Here is a 26868-nt window from a genome sequence, read left to right as displayed (position 1 = left end):
TATGGATGTGCTAAATAGCTAAATAGAGATTATTTAGCTCAGATTTTCATCCATTAAATAAGAAAATATTAGTATAATAGTTTACATTAAGAAACTGTAATGGAAGAGATGTGCCACATGCATATGGTCATGTGCCAGAGTAGAACTTAAATAGATTAGAACATAGAATGAGGTAAGGATCATAAAAATTATCTGGGAAAAAACACGTAAACTCCAATTAATTTATGTACCAGATTGAAGTTTAGAGAGTTGAGGTAAGGCAGCAAACAAGCAGCTATAAGTAACAAAGACAGAGCCCAGTAATGCCTACACCCACTGGCAGGTATAGGATTTCAAACAATGCTGGAAAGAACTGAAGAATTCTAAAGGCTGTATTCAGGATGAATCAGAACAATGAAACTATAGGTGTGTCCTCATGAGCAATACATGGAAATCTTAAGCAGGACTAAAGTTACTTAACTGTTCTAATACATAAGACTAGTGAAGACAAAGGTTGAAGATTGAGGTGATGATTCTTATATTACCACCTTTTCTCAATCTACAAGAAGGATTATAAGCATTTTTGAATGACCTATCTCACAGGGACTCTCGATTGGCCATCAGCCCTTAGGTTTATTTGCAGATGGTTGCATTTGTTAAATACTTATATCTCTCTGGGAAAGTCCCCTTGTAAGTATTGGTGGAAAGCAGCACGCACCCACTTTTCAAATTCAAATAGTAATAGAGGATGTAATAATTGCATCTATTCATTCCCATTAGTTCCACAAACTCTCCAACTGGGCTTTTTTTCAGATGGAAATGGAAGCACAAGTCAAAGGTGTTCTGATAATATGCAAATTGTGGGATGTTGCATCTAATACAACTAAACATAAACACATAATCGGATTACAAAGGAGCTCAAACACAGTTGACACATATTTGTTCACTTATCAAGACCTTATCTTGTACAGGAACAGGAACATTGAATACATTTAATTCAATGTATTATAATTGCATTATAATCTAATTGTTCACATTTATGCTCTTCTTTGCAATTTGACATTAGTATACTAGGCATCCATCCACATATATACATAAATGCATGCGATCATACAAGTTATTCTTTAGTCAGTATTGAATGTTTATGCATTTGTTCTACACACAGTTCAAAAATCTAAATTACAATGTATCTGAAAACCAGGAGTTTTTCAGTACTGTAGCAATATACTGATTATTGAACTCTTTAGGCAGGTTCAGCTGCCAGTTTAGGCACTGATCAAGACCATCATTGGAGGAGGCATCTTTCTCCTTCTGAGCAGTAGCATAATTCTTGGTAACATTTAAAACCTGATACAGTGAAAAATTAATCACTTTTCAAATCTTGCAGTTGCCAGGAGATCCCTCCCCCTCCAAATTTGTGTAATTTATTTATGAATAAAATCAACGATTCACTCTACACTTTCCTCTGCACTTTGGCTGGATAAGTCAAAGTGACCAGACAAAACAGAATTCAAATTATGCTAATTCTCTGCAGGACTGAAACCTGTAACAAGCAGATTTATTATTTTAGGAAACTTTTCTTGCATTAAAAATGACTTTTTACATTTTTTTTCTGTATTACCTGAAACTCTGCATAAAGCAACAGACCTGGCCATGATACTACAGGGAAGCAAATTCAGGACCACTGCTTCAGGGGTGGGATCTGACAGGGTTAACTACTGGTTCGGTGATTTACGAGGTTCAGTGATTTACGATGTGCTTCCCTTCATGGGCGTGCCTGTAAATCATCATCAGCTTGCTGCCTGGACAGCTGAGCAGTGCTGCGTGTGTGCAGAGAAGCAGCGTTTGAAAAAGCACTTTTTTCCTGCTTTTTCAACCGCACCTGTGCCTCGCACGGCAGCTGAGGTTGAAAAAGCAGGAAATAAAGGTCAGGTAAGAGCCCGGGCGGGCGGGTAGGCCAAAACATCAGCAGACATAGAACCGGTTCTATGTCTGCTGCTCTTCAGAGCTACCAGTTCTACAGAGCTGGACAGAACTGGTAGAATCCCACCCCTGCATTGCTTCCATCCATCAACCAGATGTTACTAGCTTTCTACATGATCATTAGACCAATTATCTCATCTTTAATCCAAAGATGTAGATTGTTAATGTTGTGGTTGTTAAGTGAACCCATTATTTGCTATAGGGTGGGTTTTGCCAGAAAGTGGAAGTAAACACCAGTTTCAGGAAAAAATGTCATAAACTGCAGTCATTTGACTGCTGTAAATGTGGGGCAGTTGCTGAGTACCCTAAAGTGCAATGTGTGTGTGTGTGGGGGGGGGCAGTCAGAATTTCAAAACCAGATTGTAAGAAGCTTTTTTGAGGGGTGGGTATTGTAACTTAGTTGTAATTAAGCAATTCATCAAAAGTCAATGACTACTCATAACATGGTGTGGTGACTCAGCTAACATACTGGGAGTATATTATCCTCATCCCAATTGTGGTCATAATGTGAGGATTACCTGCATGAGTAGTGTTCTTTCAGAACAGAAGTATTGCGTTTTTTCTTTCAATATTTCCACCTCACAAATCTATAAGCCATAAATTTAATTTCTATATTAATCTTAATAACATTTATATCATAATCGTCAGCAAAACAGAGAGTATCACCAGTAATTCATTTATACTAAATTGCACTCTAATTTCCAACATAACCATAAAGAATGGCAGGTGCTTTTTTTTATGAGTCATTGTGACTTCATAGGAAATAGCATGTGTATATATCCGCCTGATCACAAATGCAGATTACTCTAATAGGTAGAAAAAAATAGAGACTCACTTCCATTGTGATGTCTACACAATTATAAAATAAGTAAAACCTACAAATAGTCAAAAGTTATTTCGACCATGATAGAAAAATAACATTTTTCTTTAGCTAAAAAAACAGGAGGTCCTTTTAATGCTGTTGCATAATTTTTTAGTACCTCTATAAAAACAGGTTAGCAGATAAAAGCTTTTGGCCTGTTTGGCCTCTCCACAGCTACAAAAGAGGCAGTTAAATGAAGTGAGCAAGTCCCAAGCCTCAAAGCTTTATGTCGATCTGAATCAATGTTTGCAGCTCCTAGAGTGTTTCTTACAACTGCTAGAAACTGATGAAAATTTTGAGGAAAGGAAAGACAAAAATCTGAATAACAACAACAACAAAAATCTAAAATAGGCTGGACAGAGTTAAAAACAAAGAAATACGCCACAAAACTAGGAGAATAAAAATCCCCTCTAATCTCCCTTACATGCCATCTTAGTATACTGCCCTGCTTGCTGCACTCCTTGGTAATACAAACGTATTGTTAACCCTTGTCACTAAAAATTTCCCGCACTCTTTTGGGGTTTCTTGTGTTGTTGTCTTGTTATTCAATCATAAAATGATGAAATGTCTTTGAGTTTAATGTTAGCATTAGTAACATTTTCATTGGTTATTTTGAAACATAAAGTATCTTCTACAATCAGCAGAAACCTCTATTCTTAGAGGCTATGTGTTCATGTAACCAGTAAAACTGAGATAAAGGGCTATCAATGAATGGCTCATACAAATTTCTGCAAATTTGACGCTCTCTACATTTTTAGTAAGCATAATAATCAGTAGTGTCAAACTATTAAAAAGGTTCTATATTCTAGCTTTTAGTATTGGAAAGTAACAAATATTGTTTACTTAATTAAAAATTAACTTAGCAACATGCAGACTTCTAAAAATATCACTACAGAATTGTCCAATCAGTATATGTAACTATGTAAAATTTTAGATGAGTCAGTAACAAATAAACACTAAAATGTTTTGTACAAAAAAAATCAAGGAAAGCATTCGCTGAAAGGATGTAACACATATCTGATTTCCTTTCCTTAACTGATTGAAAAAAACTATTAGCCATAGATGGAATCTCCCTAAACACCCAACACATATCCAAATAAAAAAAATATTATCAAACCAATGGTTTCAGCTGTTCCCACAATTCCTTCCAGAAAAAAAACCCAGCTGTGTGTAAAATACCCAAACATTTCCAACCCTGAGCAATTCCTGAATGTTGCTGCTTAACCGACTTAGCAAACCATTAGCATTTGCTATCATTACTGGCTGAAAAACAACTTTGTTGAGTCAAAGCAACCACTCACATGATCCAGCAGATGAGTTCCAGCAATGGTCAGAATCAGAAAGTTAACAGAACATCCTCATAGCTGACTACTGCCTCCAAACATGAAAAGCACTTTTAAACATGGAAACTTAGCAATCACTATCAATGGAAAGATCTATCCTCCCCATAAAGTTCTCTAAACCTGCATTAAAGACAAGTTTGCAATCACCATATCGTGCACCAATACAATTCATGTTTATTACATCGATTAAAATGTTTTGATATCAGCTGTTCAAAAACTACTGATTTTCACATTCAGTGAGCAATCTGTAAACTGAGAAATGCCTTTCTTTATCTTTCCCAAAAAGATTTTACACTATGTATAGGCAACCCTTCTACCTGGATACCCAGCAGTGGGACCAGGGGCAGCTACTGACACAGCCATCAAACTCTGAAAAGAGCGCAGCCGGTTCCTTAAATATCACAGCATCCAAATATTTTTATTTTATTTTATTTTATTTTATTTTATTTTATTATTTATTTTATTTTATTTTATTTTATTTTATTATATATATCGGGTATTTTCCCACGTTATAGCAGTTGTGCTTTTAAAATTGTAGCTATAACATGGGAAAATACCCGAACAAAGCTGAATGCCATACATGTAAGTACCCGCGAAAACTTAAGAAAACAAATATATATATATATATGCTCTTACTTAGCAGTTAAATAAAATCAAAATATTTATTTGGAGGCAACATATGGGGAGATAGCTTTCAGACACTGGTCTTGTTATTAATATACAAGATACAACAAAGCCAAAACAAACCTCAGATCCAAGATACAATACCACCATCTAGTGGCCATTTTTCTCTCCTACCATACATGCAATATAATAGGGTGTGTAGATCCTTTGAAAATACTTTTCAGCACATAAGTATCTCTGTCTCTGAAAACTATTCAGGACAGAGATACTTATGTGCTGAAAAGCATTTGTACTTTAAAAGCAATCATGTCCTTCTCTGGACTTGCCCCGCTGCTTTGCAAATCATTTTTGGATGTCTCTGTAAGCATATACAATTATAAAGCCACTTTGCGTGTGGCTTGTCACATCTGTAAGCAAGTCAGTTATATCAGTGGTCCCCAACCTTTTTTGTACCAGGGACCGGTTTCAAGCAGAAAATTTTTGCAAGGACCGGGGGGGAGAGAAGAGAAGGAGGCTTGTTCTCTCGCTGCTCCACCAGCCCAGGAAGAAACTGCTTCAAAGAAGCGGGGGCTTTTCCTGTTGCCGCAGCTATTCCGAGCGCCCGTTTCTCCCCCACCCCACCCGCCCGCGCACTGCTCAGCTTCAATCCACAGTGTCCCGTTCTGCCTGCCTGCCTGCCTGCCTTAGTTTCTGGTTGTTTGGGAGCAGCTTCGGCTGAGAATAATAACTATTCGCCTCTTTTACTCAGCCGAAGCTGTTCCGATTCAACCATTAACGAAGGCAGGCAGGCAGGCAGGCAGAACGGAGCACTGGGTTGAACCCAGCGCGTGCGTGCGTGCGGCGGGCGGGGTGGGGTGAAACGGGCGCTTGGAGGCGCTGCGGCGACAGGAAAAGCCCCCGCTTCTTTGAAGCAGTTTCTTCCTGGGCTGGTGGAGGAGCGAGAGAGCGACTGAGAGAGCTGACCCAGAGAGAAGGACAGGCTTCGGTTGCTTCCTCCCTCCCCTTCTTTCATTTGTGTCCTTGATCCCCGATCCCAGCAGCATTCACCGAAGGTGAAGAAAGCCGCCATTTTTTTTAAAAAAAATTCTTTGCAGCCCGGTAGAGAGTGCTCCACGGCCCGGTACCGGTCCGCGGCCCGGTGGTTGAGGACCCCTGAGTTATATGACTTAAATTATAACTACTTAAAGAAAGATCTTAAAAATGTCATGTCACTAATAAAAGCAGCAAAATCAATTATTTATTTATTTAACTTACATACCGCTCGACTCTCAACTACCCTGGGCAGCTCACAACGTTCAAAGTAATTAAAATAAAGTCAATACAACGTAACAGATAAAGGTAAAAGGTGGCATGTACGATGATGCATAGGGTCTCATTCTTTCTTACTTTAAAGACCTGGGTGATTAGCCAAGTCTTCACATTCAGAAGGCAAGTGTTGCTATAGAGAAGATATACTTCCAGGGTCTCAATAGATGACACCAAAGGAACCCAGAGTGTACCAACCCTGCAGGATCGAATTGGCCAGGCAAATGTTATGGCAACCAGGCCCTGTGCCACGTAGTGCAATATTATAGTGTTACAGAAAAATATAATCAATATAAAAAGAACTTTAATTAAGACTCACCTGGGGAGATGTATTTCGAAATACATCAGTGCCTTCAATCACATCCCTTTTTATTTTTTCCTTGACATTGATGTATTCTTCTTCACTCAGATTAATATCTTCCAAAAAGTGACCACAAGATGGACACTGCCTGCTACAGTAACAATGACATCATATAATGAAATGATTTCATTATCTATTTATAAAATATTAGCATCTTAAATATATTTTTCCTTATTATATAACTTAAGCCTCATTATGTTTTCCTTTAGGCTGGTAGTACAAGATGTCCAAAAAATCTACATATGCAAGCTCAACTGAATCAGTCTATTGAATTAGCAACCATTTTTGTTAGCTTTGTTATAGCATGCTGGTTTCTGAAACAATTCCTTTGCAGACAGCACAGAAATGAAGTTAACTATGCTACTGGCAGGTTTGCAAAACAAGTATCTGGTAATATTCTGATGGCTTATTTACAAGGCTTGATTGACTATTTGGATAGAAAAATATTTAAATATTTATTAAATATTAAGTAAACTTTCAGAGTTATGTGAAAAAGCTTCAAACAGGTCATTTCAACATAAACCTAAATGAATCAAAAGTTTATGCATTCTTTAGTTCCTTTTTTTCCAGCATAGTCACAAAGAAGACATGAAACCTAAGTAGCAATAGGACAAACTGTATTAAACTGTATTTAATATTAATTAGGATTTATTGGAACCTGTCACTCAGAAATCCATGATCTGGCTTTTTTCAATTTATCATAATTAAAGTTTAACTACACTTTACACTTTGTTCAGAACACAAAAGAAACAAAAATATTTTAATCTGTTCTTGGTTGTGACAAATTAAGAGAGAGCAGAGTAATTTAAAGAGCCTGCACGAAGCTCAGATTCTACTGGAGCAATCTTATTTTTATGGTCAGGGAATGGGGGGAAATTCTCAATCCTATCAATCATTTAACTACATAAATCTTTATAGATTTTCTAATATTTGGAAACCCTCATGTATACCCTCAGCCACAGAAGTTCCTCTGGTAACAGTGAGGTACTATTTCTCATCCCAACCTATCTCACAGATATTCTTCCTGCAACTATAAGCTTGTTTTGAGCTTCTACAAGAAATATATGAATAAATAAAGAGGATATTCAGGCATTGCACTGCACTCTTAAGGCAGATTTCCTATGAATTTTAACATACTTTTGCAAAATTATTAGAAAAAAAGCCTAGAATTATATAACCCTTGAGCGGAACATGAAAATCTTTCTGTTCTATTTGAAGAATTTAAGCTAAACATGAGACAGAACTTTAAAGAAATATATTTACCTGTTATTCATGCTTGTTAAACTTCCTTTCCAGTTTTCCCCTGGAATACTATTAAAATGGATAAAAATTAGAATCCATTTACAATAATTTAAACACATGGAAAAGAAGCATTTCCTGCTATTAGATCCAAATGAAAGCATCAATAATGAACTGGATTTATATTTAAACACAAGCTTTTTCTTAACATATAACAGGCTACATCAGTCATATATAGAATTAAAGTGTAACTGCAAATCTATGCAGTTACATACACCTAAACCCCATTATTTAAGAGTATACCGGTATTACTTCCAATCTAGCTGACAGGGTTTTGTTAGGAGCTAACAATTCACAAGCAGGGACACAGAGAATATAAACTAGCAATTCTTATAAGCAAGTGTAGGAAAATCAGTTGATCTGAATCCGAAGAAAATAAAGGCTTAGAATCTGCATGGATCAGGGACTGTTACTTCCTGAATTACAATAAAGGAAGTGTTCTAATTGTATTGATTCTCTGGAAGTTGCAGGAAGTTTCTGTCTGCTTTGACGGAGCTTGGCAATAACTATTCAATTAAAATTAAATATAAAATATTGCAGCATTTCCCTGTTTCAGTAATCATTTAATATATACTAGCGCCTCGGTGGCCCAGTGGTTAGAGTGCTGTACTGCAGGCCACTTCTGCTGACTATTGGCTGCCTGCAATTTGGCAGTTCAAATCCCACCAGGCTCATGGGTGACTCAATCTTCCATCCTTTCGAGGTGGGTAAAATGAGGACCCAGATTGTTGGGGACAATATGCTGACTCTGTAAACCGCTTAGAGAGGGCACTATAAAGTGGTATATATGACTAAGTGCTATTGTTATATACTACGTTCAAAGAAAATGTTGCATTACAACTTATACTTCCCTATTCAATTTTTTGTAAATGTGTTAAGTTTCTTTAAAAATAGCAGCTTCGACAATGACATTTTTTGATGTGGAAATTCAATAGTAAGACTGCTTAATTATCTCATTGACTAGATTTACATATCACACTATACTATAAGCAATCTACCATATAAGCCATAATATGATTTTCCTATTTGTAGTTAAGTTCCATTTATAAACGAAGATTTATAAAATGATTTACGACTGAGTAAGCTGAACAAACAAGAAAATTGTTGCTTAATGAATATTCCATGGCTAAGCAACTGAAACTCAGTCTGATGTATAAACCCAACCATTGGCTTAAGAGATAATAAACTTCTAAGCAAAATAACAGCATATTCGTAGGATGAGGAGTTTGCATATCATGTAGAGCAAAGGTGTCAAACTCAATCGTGTCATGTGATGTATCACAATGCTGTTTGCCTTTGCAGAGCCTGAGCATGAAGCATCTGACCTGTGGTCGCCAGTTTGATGGGCCTGATGTAGAGCATCATCTGGCTTTGAGTTTTTTACTTATATGTACACAATAGCTGAAGTTTGTAAATAACAATTAATTGCTGTTCATATGAATTAGGTATTACTCATTAAACCAATCTTGAATATATAACACAGGTGGCTTATAGCAATGTGTGCAAACTTCCCATATATTTGATAGTTACATATGTTTCTCATCAACTTTTACAACATAAGCAGATTATTTACTAATCAGTATTTAAAGTGAGAATAATTTTATGCAACTTTCATCTAAAATATGAAGAACAACTAATACTGGACAAGCTTTATTTACCTTTCAAACCACTGCTTTATGCTCAGCATGAGAGATTCGTCAGGATAAATTTGATGATTTCTTAAGTAGTAGAGGATATCAGTACATTTGTTTTTCAAATGGTCATCCTTCACAGGCTGGCAAAAGTCGAAGAAAAGCTTTATTGTTGTCAAAGGAGGAGTCAGATTTTCAGCTACCATCTCATGAAACAACTCAAATGCAAGGTTTCTTTCTTGGTTGAGTAGCGCACCTTCAATGCAGTCTCCATAATTTTGTTTTGAATGGAATGAGACTTTTTTTACTTTTTCCAGTAGTACCAAGGTCTCTTTCCAGTGTGGGGAATCACTCAAGCCTTTGATGAGCAAAGAATAAGCTGATGCTTCTAAAGATTTATATTTGGCTTTCATAATATTATAGATGTCATAAATCTCTTCTATGTCCTTATGAAAAACACATATAGCCAAGTACATCACCAAATAATTATATTCAATGTCTCCATCACGTTTAGCCATTGCAACCAGCAAGGATTTAGCCACATCTACTGGGCTATGATTAGCTATCATGCTCTCAAACATAACATTTTCAAAATTTTTAAAGTGTTGATATTCTTCTTTTAATTTCTCCCATTCCTTGGCACTCAAAGGTGTATCCGGAGGAGAGACTATGTTCAAAGGACTAGAAGAATCATTTGCAACTGCATTATTTGTATTGCATATTGCCCTCATCTTGGATGATCCAGCAGCAAATGCACTGAAAGGCTTTGGGGAAAATCTATTTTTACCAGTTTTTTTCTTCATCATACTGCTATCTTTTATTTTCATTTCTGGATAAAATGTTTTAGAATCTATCGACTCTGCCCATCTACACAGGGTAGTAGAAGTAAAACGCCTATACACAGCTGTGAAGTTTTGCTTTGTTGACACAGGGAGGAATGTTAAGGTCTGCAAAACCCAATTTCTTATTGGGAGGAAAAAACCCATAATACTGAATAATTAAAACTGAACTTTTTTTTTAAAAAAAAGAACCAGTTTGTAATAAATATATGAAAAATAAGGAAACTGACAGATTGTCTGAAAATCTGGAATCATAAATGATTGATGTTACTAATACATTTATCTCATTAAACCAAATCCATGCTTATCATCCTCAGAAGAAAATCAACTAGAAGGCCAATTCGAAATGAGAACTACTTTTCCTTCATTTGTTAAAATGCTTGACAAAAGCATATTTCTGAAGTTCCTTCATTCGTGGTACCTGCACACAAGAAAGTCAAGCAAAACGATGTGAGATTTTCATTCAGGTCAGGCTGCATGAAAACAGATCATATTTCCTTAAACTGACAAAGATAAACTATAAACTGGACTAAGTAAGAATGGTGATATCTCATTTACCCAATCAGACTCAGTTTTCAGTACTTATAACCATCTTATAGACAACTAACTCTGTAACTAGCCCTAAAATTGAAACTTGCAGGGATGCCATGGATCAAGAATCTGATTTTGCTTATAGAACCTGTTACTTAAATAGGTATATTCAACAGCATAAGGCTGCCCAGCAAAGGTATAAAAGAAACAATCCAGGTGGCTGTATTGTCTGTTCCAACCACCTTTTTTTTAAAGTTAGCATTAGAATAATTAAGTATCTTTATTGTAGTCAGAGACCAGTATTATTTTGTATTGGTCTTTAACTACAATAAAGACACTTATTTATTAACTTAATAGTTTAAAATCGGTCAAATACATATGCATACATATGACATAGCAGAATTTAACTACACTTAGGCTAACAGAGTCATGGATAACTGAGAGTAAAATAAGTAAAATTAATCAGAATGACCAGGGATTTATGTTGTGGGCCAGCATAAAATGGGCAGTGCTGTATAAATTAACTATTTATATAATGTATATAAATCTATGTGTAATAAAATACATTTAACAGTTTTAATAGCCTGTTCACCACACTAGCAAAACCTTAATCCAAACTGGATGCCTTTATTACTCCCTTCTAAAACTGCAAGGCATCAAAGAATGCCCTCCTAAACAAAGGGACTGTAAGTTGCTTTAGGCAGTTAGATGGTCAGGAACATATCCTTGGAAAGAGACATGAGATGTAATGGGACATTAATATTTTTAATCTGCTGCCTGAGGGCCACACAAGATGAACTTCAGTTGCTTATTGAAAAAGGTAAAGCAGATTTGACCATCATGCCTTAAAATTAAACTGATTTCCATTGGGGTGTTGTTGTTTTTAGCAGACTTTCTTTCTTCTGAAACTCTTTACTCTGAGATCTATAATAGAAGACCTGGTGGCTAAACTGCTCAGCCATTAACTGTACTTGTTCCGAGTCTTGATTTCAAAAGTCTGAAGGACACAATGGGGTTCCACACATTATAATGGTTAAATGGTGATGTACCTGTAGTCTCCCTTTCCTTTCTCCCCTCAACCCTACAGATTTGAGCTCTACATTAGTTCAGTCACTCCACACATCTGTTAGCTGCAGCTCGCTAAAGCTTACGCATTATAATCCCGTTAATTAATCTTAAAAAGATGCTAGATAGATCAGATTTCGGGCTAGCATAGAGTAAATTGGCTCTCTTCCTACAACGTCCCTTCTTAAATAAATAATCTACCTCAGGGGTCTCCAACCTTGGCAACTTTTAAGACTTGTGGACTTCAACTCCCAGAATTCCACAAGTTGGAATCCACAAGTCTTAAAAGTTGCCAAGGTTGGAGACCCCTGATCTACCTTGTAAGCTTGCTTGCCATATTTGGCAGACCCCGGGAGCTCCCAGAACAGACAGTTCAGCCCAAATTACCAAAGGCATCGGTTCAACTCTTGCCATCTAAAGCTCTCGAGAGGCACCGCATGCTATACGAAGCGTAGTTTATATTAAAGCGTCTTACACAGGCAGGTTAAAACAGGACCAACTTAGTCCGGGCGATGAAGACGATCAGGTCAAAAAAGCCGCAGCTACCTTAATATACGGGAACCACGCGCATTACTTTTTCCGGAAATTTCCTCCTCCAATCGAAGCCCTCTCCTCTGATTGGCAGATTGACGCACGTGATGACTATGCAGGCGATGAGGAGAGATCCAATAGCCGGCAAGCAGCAGCCATCTTGATTAAGCCCCTTTCCCCCCTACTTTCCGGTTTCTACCTGTACGTTATACAGTAGTTCCTTTTTTTCTTTTGCTTATCTTTACACTGGAGGGAGGAGAAGGAGGAGGAATTATATTTCCCCGGATGTTGCCGTTAGAGACGACGGTTAGGGCTGGGGGGAGGCGTCGTACTTGACTGAGGCGGGAACATCACAGACGATGGACTGGAAGCAGGCGCTGAAAAGCCGGCTGGGCGTCAGTACCGACCGTGAGTCGAAGAGGGACCTTTTTTTTTTTAATTATCCCGGTGGCGCGTGACTGGGGAGTGTCTGTTAAACGGGGAGGGGCTGAACGAAGACCTGCCAGCCTTGCGCTCCTCTAGCTTTGCCTTGAGGTAAAGTGCTACCCGCGTTGTCTCGGAATCTGAGGGAGAATAGAAAGGCTTTTTGTAGCCTTATGCGGGTTTTTGGTTTTTTTTTTGGCTCCGTGATTCACAGCAGCATCATACTATCCTATTGTGAATAAGATTTAGTTTACTTCACTGGCCTCTGTCTGCCCTAGTAAGGACAAGATAGATAGAAAGCCCCCTGTGAGGTAGGCGATTAGGTTGAGCTGTAATGGTCCTGTCATAGCAATAGCATGACATATAATATGAGAGGGCTGTAAAGCCAAGAGAGGGCTGTAAAGTACTGTGAAGTGGTATATAAGTCATATATATATATACAGATGAACACTATACAGAATCTTGATGATGCCAGATGAGATTCTGCAGAAACGTTGCTACAACTTTAAAAGCACAACTACAATGACGTGGGAAAATACCCGAACAAAGCTGAATGCCATACATGTAAGTACCGGCGAAAACTTAAGAAAACATTATATAGATAGATAGATGATAGATAGATAGATAGATAGATAGATAGATAGATAGATAGATAGATAGATAGATAGATCTTTGGTTATTCGGGTTTTCTCCCGCGTAAGATTGGAAGTATCTAGGCAACGTTTGATGAAGTCTCATTCATCATCTTCAGGCTTGTGTCTTCGGCTCTGTGCTTCTCAGAGTGAGAAGCACAGAGCCGAAGACACAAGCCTGAAGATGATGAATGAGACTTCATCGAAACGTTGCCTAGATACTTCCAATCTTACGCGGAGAAAACCCGAATAACCAAAGATCCACATACAAATACCCGCGAGAACCTCAGAAATATAGATATAGATAGACTTATATACCGCTTCACAGTACTTTACAGCCCTCTCTTGCCTCAAAGAAGAGGGAGTCAAGCTATTCTCCAATGCATGTGAAGGAAGGACAAGAAGCAGTGGATGGAAACTAATCAAGGAGAGAAGCAACCTGGAATTAAGGAAAAATTGCCTGGCAGAACAATTAACAACTTGCCTTCAGAAGTTGTGGGTGCTCCAACAGTAGAAGTTTTTAAGAAGAGATTGGACAACCATTTGTCTGAAATGGTATAGGTTATTTGCTTCAGCAGGGGATGGGCTAGAGCAGTGGTCGCCAACCGGTGGGCCATGAGAAAATTTTGGTGGGCCACAGAGAAATCTCACCCCAAGAGCACCTCCCCCCCAAAGGAATTAATCCAGGCTGCACAGAAACACAAGTGCCTGTGCTGCCCACATGGCCTGCGGGAGCCCTCCCCGCCTACTCACTCCTTACCCGGTAAACTTGCCTGCTAAATTTCTATTTTTCCTTTTTCCAACCATCATCTGTTCTCTGTGCTGGGAGATTTAGATTAGCTAGGAAGCAGAAAATGGTTGGATTTCTTGCTTTCCAGCTAGTCTTTAGATTTTCGGCTCTGCTTTTAAGTACAGCCAGACCTCCCTTAGGACTGAAGTTTTGCTTGCAAGCAAATTCAGTGCAGACTCACGGCAAGCAAATTTGAGAGACTGAGCTAGCCAATGGCAGGTAGATAGATAGATAGATAGATCATTGAATGATTCTGTAAGCAACTCAATCTGCCTGCTTTGCCTGATTTTGGGTATAAGTTGCTCTTTTTTTTATAAAAAAAATCAATATTTACATGCATGGTGTGTTGTGAATTAATTTTATGAGTTTGCGAGCAAATTTTATGTGACAGACTGAGCTAGCTGATGGCAGATAGATTTCTGAATGAATCTGTGATTCTGTGAGCAACTCAATCTGCCTGCCTGCTTTGCCTGATTTTGGGTAAAAGTTGTTCTTTAATAAAAAAAAGTTCAATAGTTATATAAATATTTATAATATTTACGTACAAGCCATGCCCAGCCAGTCACATGACCACCAAGCCACACCCACAAATTAGGCCACACCCACAGAACCAGTTAGTGGTCCCTGGGATCTAAAATTATGAGTTTGGTGGTCCCTGGGGTCCAAAAGGTTGGCGACCCTCTGGGCTAGAAGGTCTCCAAGGTCTCTACAGTTCTGTTATTCCATTAAATTCAGTCATTACTTAAAAGGCAGAGGATCTGTTGGCATAACTCACTCAAATACGGCAAGCAGTGGAAAAAATTGTGTGCTTCATTGATTATAGAAAGACCTTTGATTGTGTTGATCACATCAATTTCAGAAAAATGAGAATTCCAGAATATCTCATTGTCCTCATGAGAAACTTACACACCTGTCAGGAAGCCACAATACAAACAGAACAGACTGGCTCCAGGTTGACAAAGGACTGCAACAAAGTTGCATCTTCCCTCCTTATTTATTAAACTTATATGTTGAATATATATTAAGGGAAGTTGGATTGGAAGATGATGTGGTTTTAAAATTGGAGAAACATTAATTACCTCTACTATCTGATGACATTGATCCTGATAGTTGAAAATGTAAACGATTTGCAAAAAGGTAATAAAACCTAAGGAACACAGGGGAAAAATGGGATTAAAATTAAAGACCAAATTAGTTACAACAAGTAGCCTTATAATTGACAGTGAAAATATTGAAATGGTAGATAGCTTCTTGTCTTTTAGGATTAACCATCAGCAGCAAAGCAACAAGAGGACTGGTCACTTAGCAACTATTTGAAGTTCTATCGACCTGCCCCCTCAGGCCCCATTTTGACGTTAACGGCCATTGCAATCATTCACTTTTATGACCACAAGGACACTGCAGCACCCGCCTCCCATCTCTCACCCCACCAGGTTCCCCTAGTTCCTCCCACAGGTCTCGTATGCTGTTAGCATAAAAGGATTTTATGGAGATTTCTTTATTCTTTCATAGAATAAATATATTTCCAATCAGTACATGGGATTCAAATCAAAATTGTTTTTCACATAGAAATTTGTTTTACAAAGTAGGCTATATAAATGAAAGGTAATTATACTCTGTTTTGTGTTATTTAGCTAAAAGGAGCGACCAAGAAGTGAAGGATGAAGAGATGGAGTTGTTTACAAAATACTACCTGGAATGGAAAGGAGGAAGAAAAAGTGCCAGTACCTCTTATGTGAACATACCACGATTTTATTACAGGGTAGGTTTTCAGTGTTGCTCTCGGCAAGGTCTTTAAAATACACACAGTTTTTATGGTTAAACAAGTTAATTAAGAATAAGCCTCCAAGGATCATTAAAATTATATAAAATCTAGAGTACTATTTCAGCTGGTCTCAGATTTTTAAAACTTCAGATATTTAAAAACTGCAAGATTAAGTTGGATGTTTTGATACAAATAGTCAAAATATATCAAAGAAATTTCAACTTCTTGAAAAGCAAGATACTAGAACAATATCATTTTTTTACACAAAACTATTTTTAAAACTGATTTCTGTAGATACAGAATTATCTACAATGTTAGACACAACTGTTTTTTTTTTACTAGGAAGAGAATTAGTTCTATTGACTGGGAGTGGAATCAGGATTGAAACTCCACGTCAACAAAAATAATACATTAATTCTATTAACTTGTATCATATCTAGTAAAATTGTAATAGTATTGCACATACAGGTTTGTGATATATTGTGTAAATTTAAGGATCCAATTCAAGGTGTTGGTTATTTACTTATAAAGCCCTTTATGATATGGGACCAGGGCATCACCTCAAAGGGACTAGCTCACCCTATTGGTTCCAATGGAAAGGGCCTAATTTGGATCCCATGTGCCAAAGAATTTTTGTCTCGCAGTGTCCAGAAGTCCTTTTTCTACTGTGGCCCCTGTCCGCTGGAATATTCTCCCATTAGAAGTGAAGACTATCCTACATTATTTGGCCTGGGCTGCTACATTGGGTATGGTTAAATGGGTAGAGAAGATCCCTACCCCAGACTGCTCATCATCTTGGTTTTTAGCTTTTCTTTAATTCCTCTAATTTTGTCTTTTAAGACTTTTTTCACTTTTTGTTATATTTTAAGCCACCCACAGTCATTATATCAGTGAGACGCATGGCATAAATAAGTAGGTAAATAAAGTGTGTTAACACTTTCATCTTTCATTATCTGAAACAGTACTACTGTTCAGTGAAACCTCATTTTAATGAACTAATTCAAAGAAATCTGGTCCAAAGTTTATCCATAAGCACAACCAGTGAAGTTCATTATGAACCCTGAACTGAAACCTGACTTTCAAGGGTCCAGATAATTTATTCCTTTTGAGTTCGGACCTACAAAGCACAAATTGGAGACCAGTCTAACTGTTAATATAGTTAGATCAAGGGAATGCTTCTTGTGCAGAAGGTGCAACTAGATTGTTTAAGTGGTAATGGATGACTCCATTCAGGTGTTGATTCCTGCTTGAATCCAAGCTAATGCTACTTACATAAGAGGCCTTAACTAGCCATAGGTGTTACTAATACAAGTAGAAGGTGGTGATGGTGATGGTAAAGAAGACCTATCTGTCTTTAGGACACTCAGGATCAAACTGTTAGTTCATTTCACAGGACAAAGCCCTAGTCCCTTCTATTGTTATTCTCCAGTTACCAACTCCATTAAAATAATTTATCCACCAAATTATTTATCAGAGGCTAGAGAGATCAGCATGGAATTCCTGTTTGACCAGATAAGAAGGAATGAAGGCCTTGAACATGACATGTGAATAGCAATGTTAATTTAGTAACAGCCTCATAAGAGAATTGCACATGGCAAGCTGAAACATTTGGCTAAAAAATAAGTTGCAAGACAAATGAAACAGTGGAGAACTCGGGTTTTTTGGGGGAAAGAATGGATGCCAGCCTTATTTATTTGAGTTATAAGTTTAGACTCTTAGGTATACTTTTATGGAAGTGGTAATACCCAACTTCCTATTTAGTTTCTTTTATCTCTACATTTTTACTTTTTAACACCCTCTGTTTGTTTTTCAGTAAAAAAAACTTTTATTATAAAGGGGGTTTATTGGATTATAGAAAGAAATTGAGGCAATTGTTAACATGCATGGAAGAAGCTAAGTACTATCAATTGCCAATGATTCTTTGTTGTTCATTAGTAATAATGGATAAGGAGGCAAGGGAAAAGACAGCCAAAGATAGAAAGAAAGAAAGAAAGAAAGAAAGAAAGAAAGAAAGAAAGAAAGAAAGAAAGAAAGAAAGAAAGAAAGAAAGAATCAGTGTATTTCAAGAAATCTTGTAGCACAAATAACATTTATGTAAACAAGTTTCAAAATGTACTACAAATTACAATTCTTTTCTTTTTTTAGCTGCCAGCAGAAGATGAAATATTGTTACAAAAATTAAGAGAAGAATCTCGAGCAGTCTTTTTGCAGAGAAAAAGTAGAGAATTGCTAGACAATGAAGAACTACAGGTATGAAAAAAAATGAAAATATGACTTAATTTCAGATCACTGTTTTAAAAACTTTACTATCCACTAAGTGGTATTTCTCTCATCATTTTAAATCTCCTTTTTAAGAATTTGTGGTTTCTTTTGGATGAACATCAGACACCACCTATGATGGGGGATGAAGCAATGATTAATTATGAAAACTTCTTGAAAGTTGGTGAAAAAGCTGGATCCAAGTGCAAGTAAGACCTTTATTTCGAAAGTTACAGGGGCTTGATTTGCCTAGTGTTTTCGTTACACCTAGGTCAATATTCAGATCTGAGATTGGATGGAGGAAGGGAAAATGTATTGAATGTTTATTAATGAATAGAAGACAAAAGTACATGTGAATGCTGACTGAAGCTTCTTCAGCAGAACTCTGCTAAAAAGGTGAACAATTTAAGTGATTATAAATATTAGTTGTTGAATGTCATGAAGTTTTATGATGAAAGGAAAGCATGCATTAGAATATACAAGATAATAATGAATGGTTTGGTTGAGCATTCTGGATTACCTTATATATTAATGGATACATGTTTAAGGAGCATTTATAATAATGTTTATTGTGTGTTTGTCATGATTGTGCATGTACTTGTACTCAGCCAATATTTGTTAGCTGAGAATTTGAATACAGGTAGTCCTTGGTTTACTACAGCAGTTAGGATTAGAATTTCCATCTAAGCAATGCAATTATAAAGTGTGGTACCATGTGATCACTTCACTTAATAATGGCTATCCCTGAAGTCCCCATTGTCATATAAGTGAAAATTGTGGTTTATTAAGCAAGTGTCTCCCCGGAAGTTCCTGCCAGTTTCTAACAACCAAAGTCAGTTGGAAAGGTGGTAGGAAGTTGAAAATCTCAGGTGATTCACAGGCAGATAAGTGGCTGCTACAGGGTGAGAGAAGAAGCAGAGAGATCCACAGGTGGCTGAGAAGACACAACACAAGCATGGTGGCTTCGGATGGCTGCTAACAGGCGAATAAGGGTGGGAGAGGGTGCATGAGTGGCTGGGAAGACACTGAAGTCAAGCCATGCTCAGGCAATGTATATGATGGTGCACAGGCAGTAGACAGGCACTATTTGACCACAGAAAGACTTGTGGAGAACATGTGAGTGATGGGGCAGTGCAAGCTCAGCAAGGCTGGAGAGTCTGGTGGCACAGTGGTTAAGAGTGTAGTATTGCAGGCTAACTCTCTCCACAGTCTGGAGTTTGACCCTGAGACTGTCAGGATCAAGTTGGTAAAATGAACACCAAAATTGTTGGGGGAAATATGATGACTCTGTAAACTGCTTAGAGAGGGCTATAAAGCACCGGGAAGTGAACTATAAGTCTAAGTGCTATTACTATTGCTAAGCTTTGGGGACAGTGTGCAAAGGTGCCTGGGTAGAGAAGACTTACTCAAGCAACTTGCAACTTTGCTGATTTCCTTCCTTGTGGGAAGCCAACAGGGAAGGTTACAGATTGTGATCATGTGAGGGACACTATAACCATCACAAGTGCAAGGCAGTTGCTAAGCATCCAGATTGTGACCATGTGACCACAGGAGTAATGGGATAGCCAGAACTTGAGGACTGGTCATGACTGCTAGTCATTCACTGTTGTCATAATTTGAATGGTTGCTAAATACAAGGGCTACTTGTAATTAGCCGTGAATATTTGATAGATTGTATTATCTATTTAGAAAAATGGATTTGAATATTTATCAAAGATAGGAAAATAGGATGAACAATTTCAAGTTACATAAATTGTGAGAAAAAAATGTAAAAAGTACAGATAGATGGTTCTAAGAAGTTAAATGTGTTGATAAATTTTCCCCTCAAGTTGTATCAGAATATCAGAAATACATTCAGAATACAAATTTCTGTTACTTTATTTATTCCATTATTTATTACATAACTGACATTCAATCTGCAAAGACATTAATCCTCAAAATTTCAGTACTAAATTTATGTTTTACAGGCAATTCTTCACAGCTAAAATTTTTGCTAAATTACTTCATAATGATCCCTATGGAAGAATATCTATCATGCAGTTTTTCAATTATGTAATGAGAAAAGGTGAGTCCTGTTGATCTATTGTAACAAGATCTATAATAATGATTATATTATTAGATTCTATAACGTAGAAGTGATTTGGAACTGCATTCTGTTTTAAACTGTGTGGAGAACCATTTTCCTAAAAGTGGGTGTGAATTGGATGAGTAGACCAAAATGAGTGGTAATCAGTATTGTCCATGTTTTTTCTATTTTAATCATAATCTAATATAATCATTACATTTATCATAATTATTAATCACATCATTATCTTATTATATTTCATTATTATCACTGCTAACTTGATACTGTTGTTCATTCACTAGGCTATTATTATAATAGCAAATTATAGTGACTATTTACACTTTCACTTTATTATTTATAATCCAATTAAATGTTGGAAAAAGATGATGATGACAGAAGCCAGCAAAAAAAAAAAATTGAATACAGGCTTGGTATGGGTAGAAGCTACAAGGAAAAATTCCAGAAAAAATATATCTCTGAGGACACATTAGAATGGGTCATTCTAAGTCCTCTCTTCTTACCTGCTCATGTGACCTAGGACAGAGTATATGCAATCTCCTTTTGCTTACTGGTAGAATATACATGCAAACATACTCAGAACCAACAAGAGAAGCGTAGAAACCCACCAACAAATACAACAGAGCTGTAGTTTCTTTTCTCTTGTCAGAAAATGTACGTGTGCCAGTGAGTTTCATGCATCAAATAATTAAATCTGCTTCTTTCAGCTGTTTCATGCTTTTTTTTTCTCCTACCCAATGGGTTAGGTTAGCATTATCAATGGTTGATAGCTGAGGGAGATGGATGCTTCCGAAATTTGAAAAATAAGTAAATAAATAAAGCTACTCTGCAATTATATGTACCCATGCCAGAATCACAACAATTGCTTAGTAAAAATCAATTATGACCTTAGTAGATAAAAAAAAATCAGATGTAGGATAGACATAAAAAAACAAAAGCCAAAAACATAAGAAGATCCCTCTTATGACTACTAAGAATGAAAAGATTGGAAGGTATTCTAAAACCTTCCATACTCTTCTTATCTTGCCTCATACATCTTCCAGTGATGAGAGTAATACTTCATATAGGACTAATTTTCTGTTTACAGATTGAGTTAAATTAACTGTAGTTTGTTGTACAGATCACAATGATAGGCTTGCATGTAATATATAACAACAAAATTATAATTTGTGAACCAGTCTTTTGAGTAACTTAAATATCTTAAGGAAAGTCAGGATGCTCATCAGTTAAGCACAGCAGAAATCATAGTGGCTCTCAGGAGATTTGTAAATTAAAACATAAGAATGCCAGATAATATTCAGTTCTCTGCAACTATATATACATACGGTATTTGAATTTGTAGAATTTGCTTTAACAGATTTTTGACTTTTTATTTGTAATTAATTTAAATAGGAAGTACCTAGTTTGCTGTTGTTGGAATACCTGTGAATGCCAATATCTATCTTATGTTCTTTCAATTTCTTACTATATCTTATTTTACTTGTATGGAAATCCATTGGGTATTTTTTAATCTGTTTCACAGTATGGCTGTACCAGACAAGAATAGGTCTCAGTTTATATGATGTGGCTGGACAAGGTTACCTCAGAGAATCAGTAAGTGAGGAATAATAATTAGTATAGTTATCTAATGTAACTGAAATGATTTCTGTTGTCTATCTTCATTCAAAAAGAGCAGTTAAAGGGAACATATTTAATAATCAGCTGTTTATATATAATCAAAAAGATTTCGAGTAAGCCATCAGGAGTACTGTAATTGTGACAGTATAAATTTGATTAACAAATAAAATCATATTGTAATATAATTGTTTATGGGAGAGTATTGTTCACATAGCATTAATTAATTTTTTTGTAATTAATTTATTTTTCTTATATGTATCCATTTATTCATAACTATGTTTTTACTTATACCTATTATCTTGTAAGCAATTGACAAAAATTATAGCCTGATATTTGTAATATGTGACCACTCTGCATTCCATTGACTGTAGAGTTAACTTAGCTTTTTTTGAACCAAACAGGATAACACTGCACTACAGCTCTCACAAATGGAGTCCTATATTGCCAGATATTTTTTACAATTACAAGTAGTCCTCAACTAACAACTACAATCAAATCCAAAGTTTCTGTTGCTAAGCGACACACTTGTTAATTGAGCTTTGCCCAATTTTATGACATTTCTCCTTGCAGTTGTTAAGTTTTTAACATGGCTGTTAAGTGAATCTGGCTTCCCCATTGACTTTGTGTTTGTCAGAAGGTCACAAAAGGTAATCAAATGACCCTGGGACACTGCAACTATCATAAACATGAACCAGTTGCCAAATGTCCATATCTTCATCACATGACCATAGGGATGCTGCAATGGTTGTAAGTTGAAAAAGGGTCTTAAGTCACTTTTTTCAGTGCCGCTGTAACTTCAATAGAGGGTCAATAGAAGACCATAAAGAGATGTTGCCAGGGGTGAGATTCTACCAGTTCGCACCTATTCGCTAGAACCGGTTGTTAACATTTGAAGCAGTTCGGAGAACTGGTTTTTTAGAAGAAATTACTGGCCTATTCCTATAAGGAAGGCAAGAAGGAAACATTCTGGTGTTGCTTACAGAAACTGCCTCTCCGTTAACCCTTATTATATTCTTGGCAGGACTAGACTTCCTGTCTCAGGAACGTCTTAGGAGTTTTTTTCCCCTCCTTTGCTGGTACTTGTGTGGAGTGACCATTCAAAGTTACAATGGCACTGAAAAAAGTGACTTATGACCATTTTTCACACTTACGACTGTTGCAGCATCCCCACAGTCATGAGAGGCCAGGCGAGGAGATGCGTGCCTTGATGTGAGTGATATTGAGTTGGCCACACCCAGCCAATAACATGATCACCAAGCCATGTCCACCCAGTCACATGACCACCAAGCCACGCCCACCAACTAAGCCATGCCAACAGAACCGGTTGTTAAAAAAATTGAATCCCACCCCTGGATGTTGCCAACCCTTCTTTAAATACAGAAACTATAAAAATACTTAAGGAAAAAAAAGTTCAGTCTGTTCCTTCTATAAACTATAGAACAAATGTAAAAAATTAAGATTTAATCATAATGACATCTGTGGTATAAATACACATTTTCTTGTTTAATTTTCTAGGATTTAGAAAATTATATTTTGGAACTCATTCCTACTTTGCCACAGTTGGATGGTTTAGAAAAATCCTTTTATTCATTTTATGTATGCACTGCTGTCAGAAAATTTTTCTTCTTTTTAGATCCTCTCAGAACTGGTAGGTTTAAATTACTCCTTTTAAAAAAAATTCAAATTCAGTAACATAATCCAAACTATACGCCTGTTTTGAATATATTATGGTTTGATATGATCCAGTCACCTTTCTTTTCTTCTATAACTATTAAGAAATAATTAAAAGATTGTTGTTAAGATTGCTGTTCAGTGATTAATTTTAAATCTAATTAATAATGCTAGATTGAAACTATCTTGCTTCAATAAATCATGATTATTGAAACTATGAAGACTAACTCGATTTCTCCAGATTAAGGCATTATTCTATTAAGGCACTATAGTAAAAATTGGAAACATAAGCTTCCAGTTTTTCTTGGCTGTATTAAGGTGTTCCTAATGAAATGAAGGCTCATAAATCTGAAAACCTATATCATTCGTAGGAAGAAAAATTTGATACTAATTTAGTTTTTGACTAAAACTTTCAACCAGGAATGGATTTATTTTAGTTAATTAGTCATGTATATTTTTGGTCTGATGAATGTTGTAGCAATATACCGGTAACAGCTAAATCATCATTGTCGGTTGAATTTATGCAGATCACAATTATGTTTTTCGTGTGTTAAAGCTGTCATTGATAAATGAAAATTTCCTTGTTCACATTTTTGTATTACCTTTGAGATGGCAAATTATAAATTGATGATGATGTTTGTGGGAAATAGTTGGACTGTTGTGCCTTCAGTACAGATATTTACAAGAATTTGATATGACACCCAAGCCTTCAGTTTTACCATTTGCTATCACAATAGCAGCTGTTTCACTTAGGAATGAGCTCTGCATGCAGACAGAGCTTGCTCTCTTATTGAAGTAAATGAAAATGAAAAAGTAAATGAAAAAGTAGTTATTTGCATAGGAATTGACTGGTTCAGGTTACACTGGCATAAACAGCATTTATAACTAGCAATGGAATAAACTATATTCAAGACAGTTCCTTCATCTGTGATACCTACTTGCAGTAGTTTTGACTCTGTAGATAATAGTAACATATGAAATTGTAATTGCTGTATTAATCCTTCAAGTAGGTCTCATTGGCATCTTTGTCCTAATTTCAGCAGCAATTCTGACTTATCCAAATATAACCATAGGTGTTCCCCATTCTGTTCAACACCTTTAGAAATAAAGAAACTGCATTAAAATTGGATAGACATTTACTATTCCCCTACCCCAGAAATCTAGTGGTGAATGGAATTATTTCCCCTCTGCTTAATGCATTGGAGGAATAATAGAGAATGCTTTAAAAGGAAACAGACATTAAAAATGAATAAACTAAATAAATTTTACCAATATTAGGGGCTCTTAATAATGAAAACAACATAATTTATTTCAATGACATAAATATTTTTCTTTCTTGTTAAAAATAAATATTTTGGTAAATATAATACATAGAAATATATTTTTATAGTATTTTAATCAATGTGAAGTGTCAATTATTTATTTATAACATTAATGTTAAAACATTTCTGCTTTTTCACAACCTGAACTAATAGGTCAAAATTTGATTTTTTTTCTTTTGAATTCCTTTCAGCATAATTTGGATGTTACCTTGCTTAAACCTAAAAATATCACAATCATTAACTAGTGAAAGAAGCATTATTTTTTTCTTTTCCAGGGAAAATAAAAATACAGGATATTTTAGCCTGCAGCTTCCTTGATGACTTATTAGAGGTAGACATTTTTAAAATATATTTTTGACTTTTGACTTGTCCTTTACATTTGTTGATAGTTAACTTAATATTTCCTTATCCATTCAGTTACGTGATGAAGAACTTTCTAAAGAAAGTCAAGAAACAAATTGGTTTTCTGCTCCTTCTGCTTTGAGGGTTTATGGTATGTTGCATGCATAAATAATTTTGGACTACATTTTTTACATGTACTTTCCATTTACATGGCACAAAGAAGGGCCTCATAAATTACTAGTACTAATACTATTTACATTAGAATTAATGGTCGTTATTGTACCAAAACCGATGTAGTTAGCGGGAAAAATAGACAATTTCATCCATTTCCCAGAAGTTCTGATTTTTACTACATTTGTACCTTGCTCAGCCTTCTGCTACTACTATTTATCTTTGGGAATGAGCCCTATTCTGAAATTTTTTCCCCTTGACATACAGATTGATATATATCCTTTTCCATGATTTAAATACTACATTGAGAGTGAAGATTCATTCTACAAGCTTGTGGGTTTATTTCCAAATATTTTGTTACCAGACTCAGCAACATTTTCAGCAGAGTTTAGGGGATATTAGTGTCACCCCTAAACTCTGCTAAAGATGTTACCCAACCTGGTAATGAAACGTTTGAAAACCAACCTACAAGTTTGGAAAATGAACCGTGACCCTCATCCAACACCCGAGCTACAGATATTTGCCACTATTGCAAAAATAACATTCTAAGTAGAACATTTATTTTAATTACAAAAATTATCTCCAACAATAACAGTTGTACTTTTTCCTATCTTAACATATCTTTTTAAACTTAATTCCACATCCTAATATAATTATTTTGAAATAACATACTGTACAAATTTGTCAGTGATTTTCAAATATTTTACCTTCTTTTTTCAATCTTAAAACCTGCTTTATTCATCAATTATTTGATCTTATATTTTCATATTTTTAACATTTTTCTTCTGTTTAGTAATCTTAGAACCTGGTAATGCATCAAACTCTTTTAATGTAACCATTGATGATGCAAAATTCTTTAAAGAATCATCCAAAACCAATACCAGTTCATCAACAAAAGCCCTTAACTTATAAGTCTCTTTTTTTAGTTTTTACATTCACATTCCCACAATTTTGACCTGTTTATTTATTTATATCCTTCCTTTACTTTTTTTTACAAATAACTTAAGATAGCGAACATATCCAACACATCTTCCTCTTCCTATTTCCCCCACAACAACAGAAAGCATTTGCTCCATTTATATTCCATATTAAACATTTCTAATCCATAATCAGGCCAGAAGTTTAGAAAAGTTAATACCAGTAGCAACTTACTCAGTATCATTCTTTTCTAATTTCCAATACATCCGTTGTAATTTTTGTTCAGTTTCTCTCTTTTCATGGAGCAGCCAGGAGTCCTTGAATTCTATCTACACTCACGACTGTGGTGCAGTCTGTCTGAACAGTCTGGTCAGCCATCCTTATTTCTTAATCACTTTTAGAAATAATTTATCTGCAGGATGCCAAGGGCTGAGCAGCACCTTTCCCTCACTAGGCAAAGATAAGATTATTTTCTGTGAGTTAAACCTCTCAGGATTGTAAAGTGAAAAGAAACTTAGAAGA

The 26868-nt window shown here is 36.0% G+C and overlaps 2 protein-coding genes across 8 annotated transcripts in view; one reads left to right on the top strand and one right to left on the bottom strand.

Annotated features, from left to right (window-relative positions):
* PRORP (protein only RNase P catalytic subunit) overlaps window positions 1-12423 on the bottom strand; it is a 52212-nt gene extending 39789 nt beyond the window's left edge. Inside the window, exons 1-4 of one of the 3 annotated variants that reach the window (XM_087951824.1) lie at window positions 12210-12423; window positions 9415-10647; window positions 7721-7768; window positions 6416-6548 (exon numbers count right to left, since the gene is read on the bottom strand). In XM_087951824.1, the coding sequence (XP_087807950.1) occupies window positions 6416-6548; window positions 7721-7768; window positions 9415-10373 (1140 nt within the window). In that variant the 5' untranslated portion in view covers window positions 10374-10647; window positions 12210-12423. The remainder of the gene's footprint in view (window positions 1-6415; window positions 6549-7720; window positions 7769-9414; window positions 10648-12209) is intronic. The other 2 variants (XM_026664493.2, XM_087951823.1) reach the window with 2 other exon arrangements.
* A 76-nt stretch (window positions 12424-12499) lies between these two features.
* Window positions 12500-26868, top strand: part of PPP2R3C (protein phosphatase 2 regulatory subunit B''gamma) — a 28477-nt gene continuing 14108 nt past the window's right edge. For 2 of the 5 annotated variants that reach the window (XM_087951830.1, XM_026664494.2), the window contains exons 1-9: window positions 12500-12761; window positions 15833-15960; window positions 18109-18213; window positions 18319-18431; window positions 20190-20287; window positions 21828-21898; window positions 23438-23570; window positions 25191-25246; window positions 25333-25408. In XM_087951830.1, coding sequence (XP_087807956.1) covers window positions 12713-12761; window positions 15833-15960; window positions 18109-18213; window positions 18319-18431; window positions 20190-20287; window positions 21828-21898; window positions 23438-23570; window positions 25191-25246; window positions 25333-25408 — 829 coding nt within the window. In that variant the 5' untranslated portion in view covers window positions 12500-12712. Of the gene's footprint in view, window positions 12888-15832; window positions 15961-18108; window positions 18214-18318; window positions 18432-20189; window positions 20288-21827; window positions 21899-23437; window positions 23571-25190; window positions 25247-25332; window positions 25409-26868 lie in introns of all 5 variants that reach the window. The other 3 variants (XM_087951828.1, XM_087951831.1, XM_087951829.1) reach the window with 3 other exon arrangements.

The sequence above is a fragment of the Notechis scutatus genome, chromosome 1, assembly GCF_049901735.1.
Source record: "Notechis scutatus isolate UNSWTSFEM ecotype Mainland chromosome 1, rNotScu1.2, whole genome shotgun sequence".
Classification (NCBI taxonomy): Eukaryota; Metazoa; Chordata; class Lepidosauria; order Squamata; family Elapidae; genus Notechis; species Notechis scutatus.
Note: the sequence above shows the minus strand (reverse complement) of the source record. Positions and strands in the feature narration are given on the sequence as shown.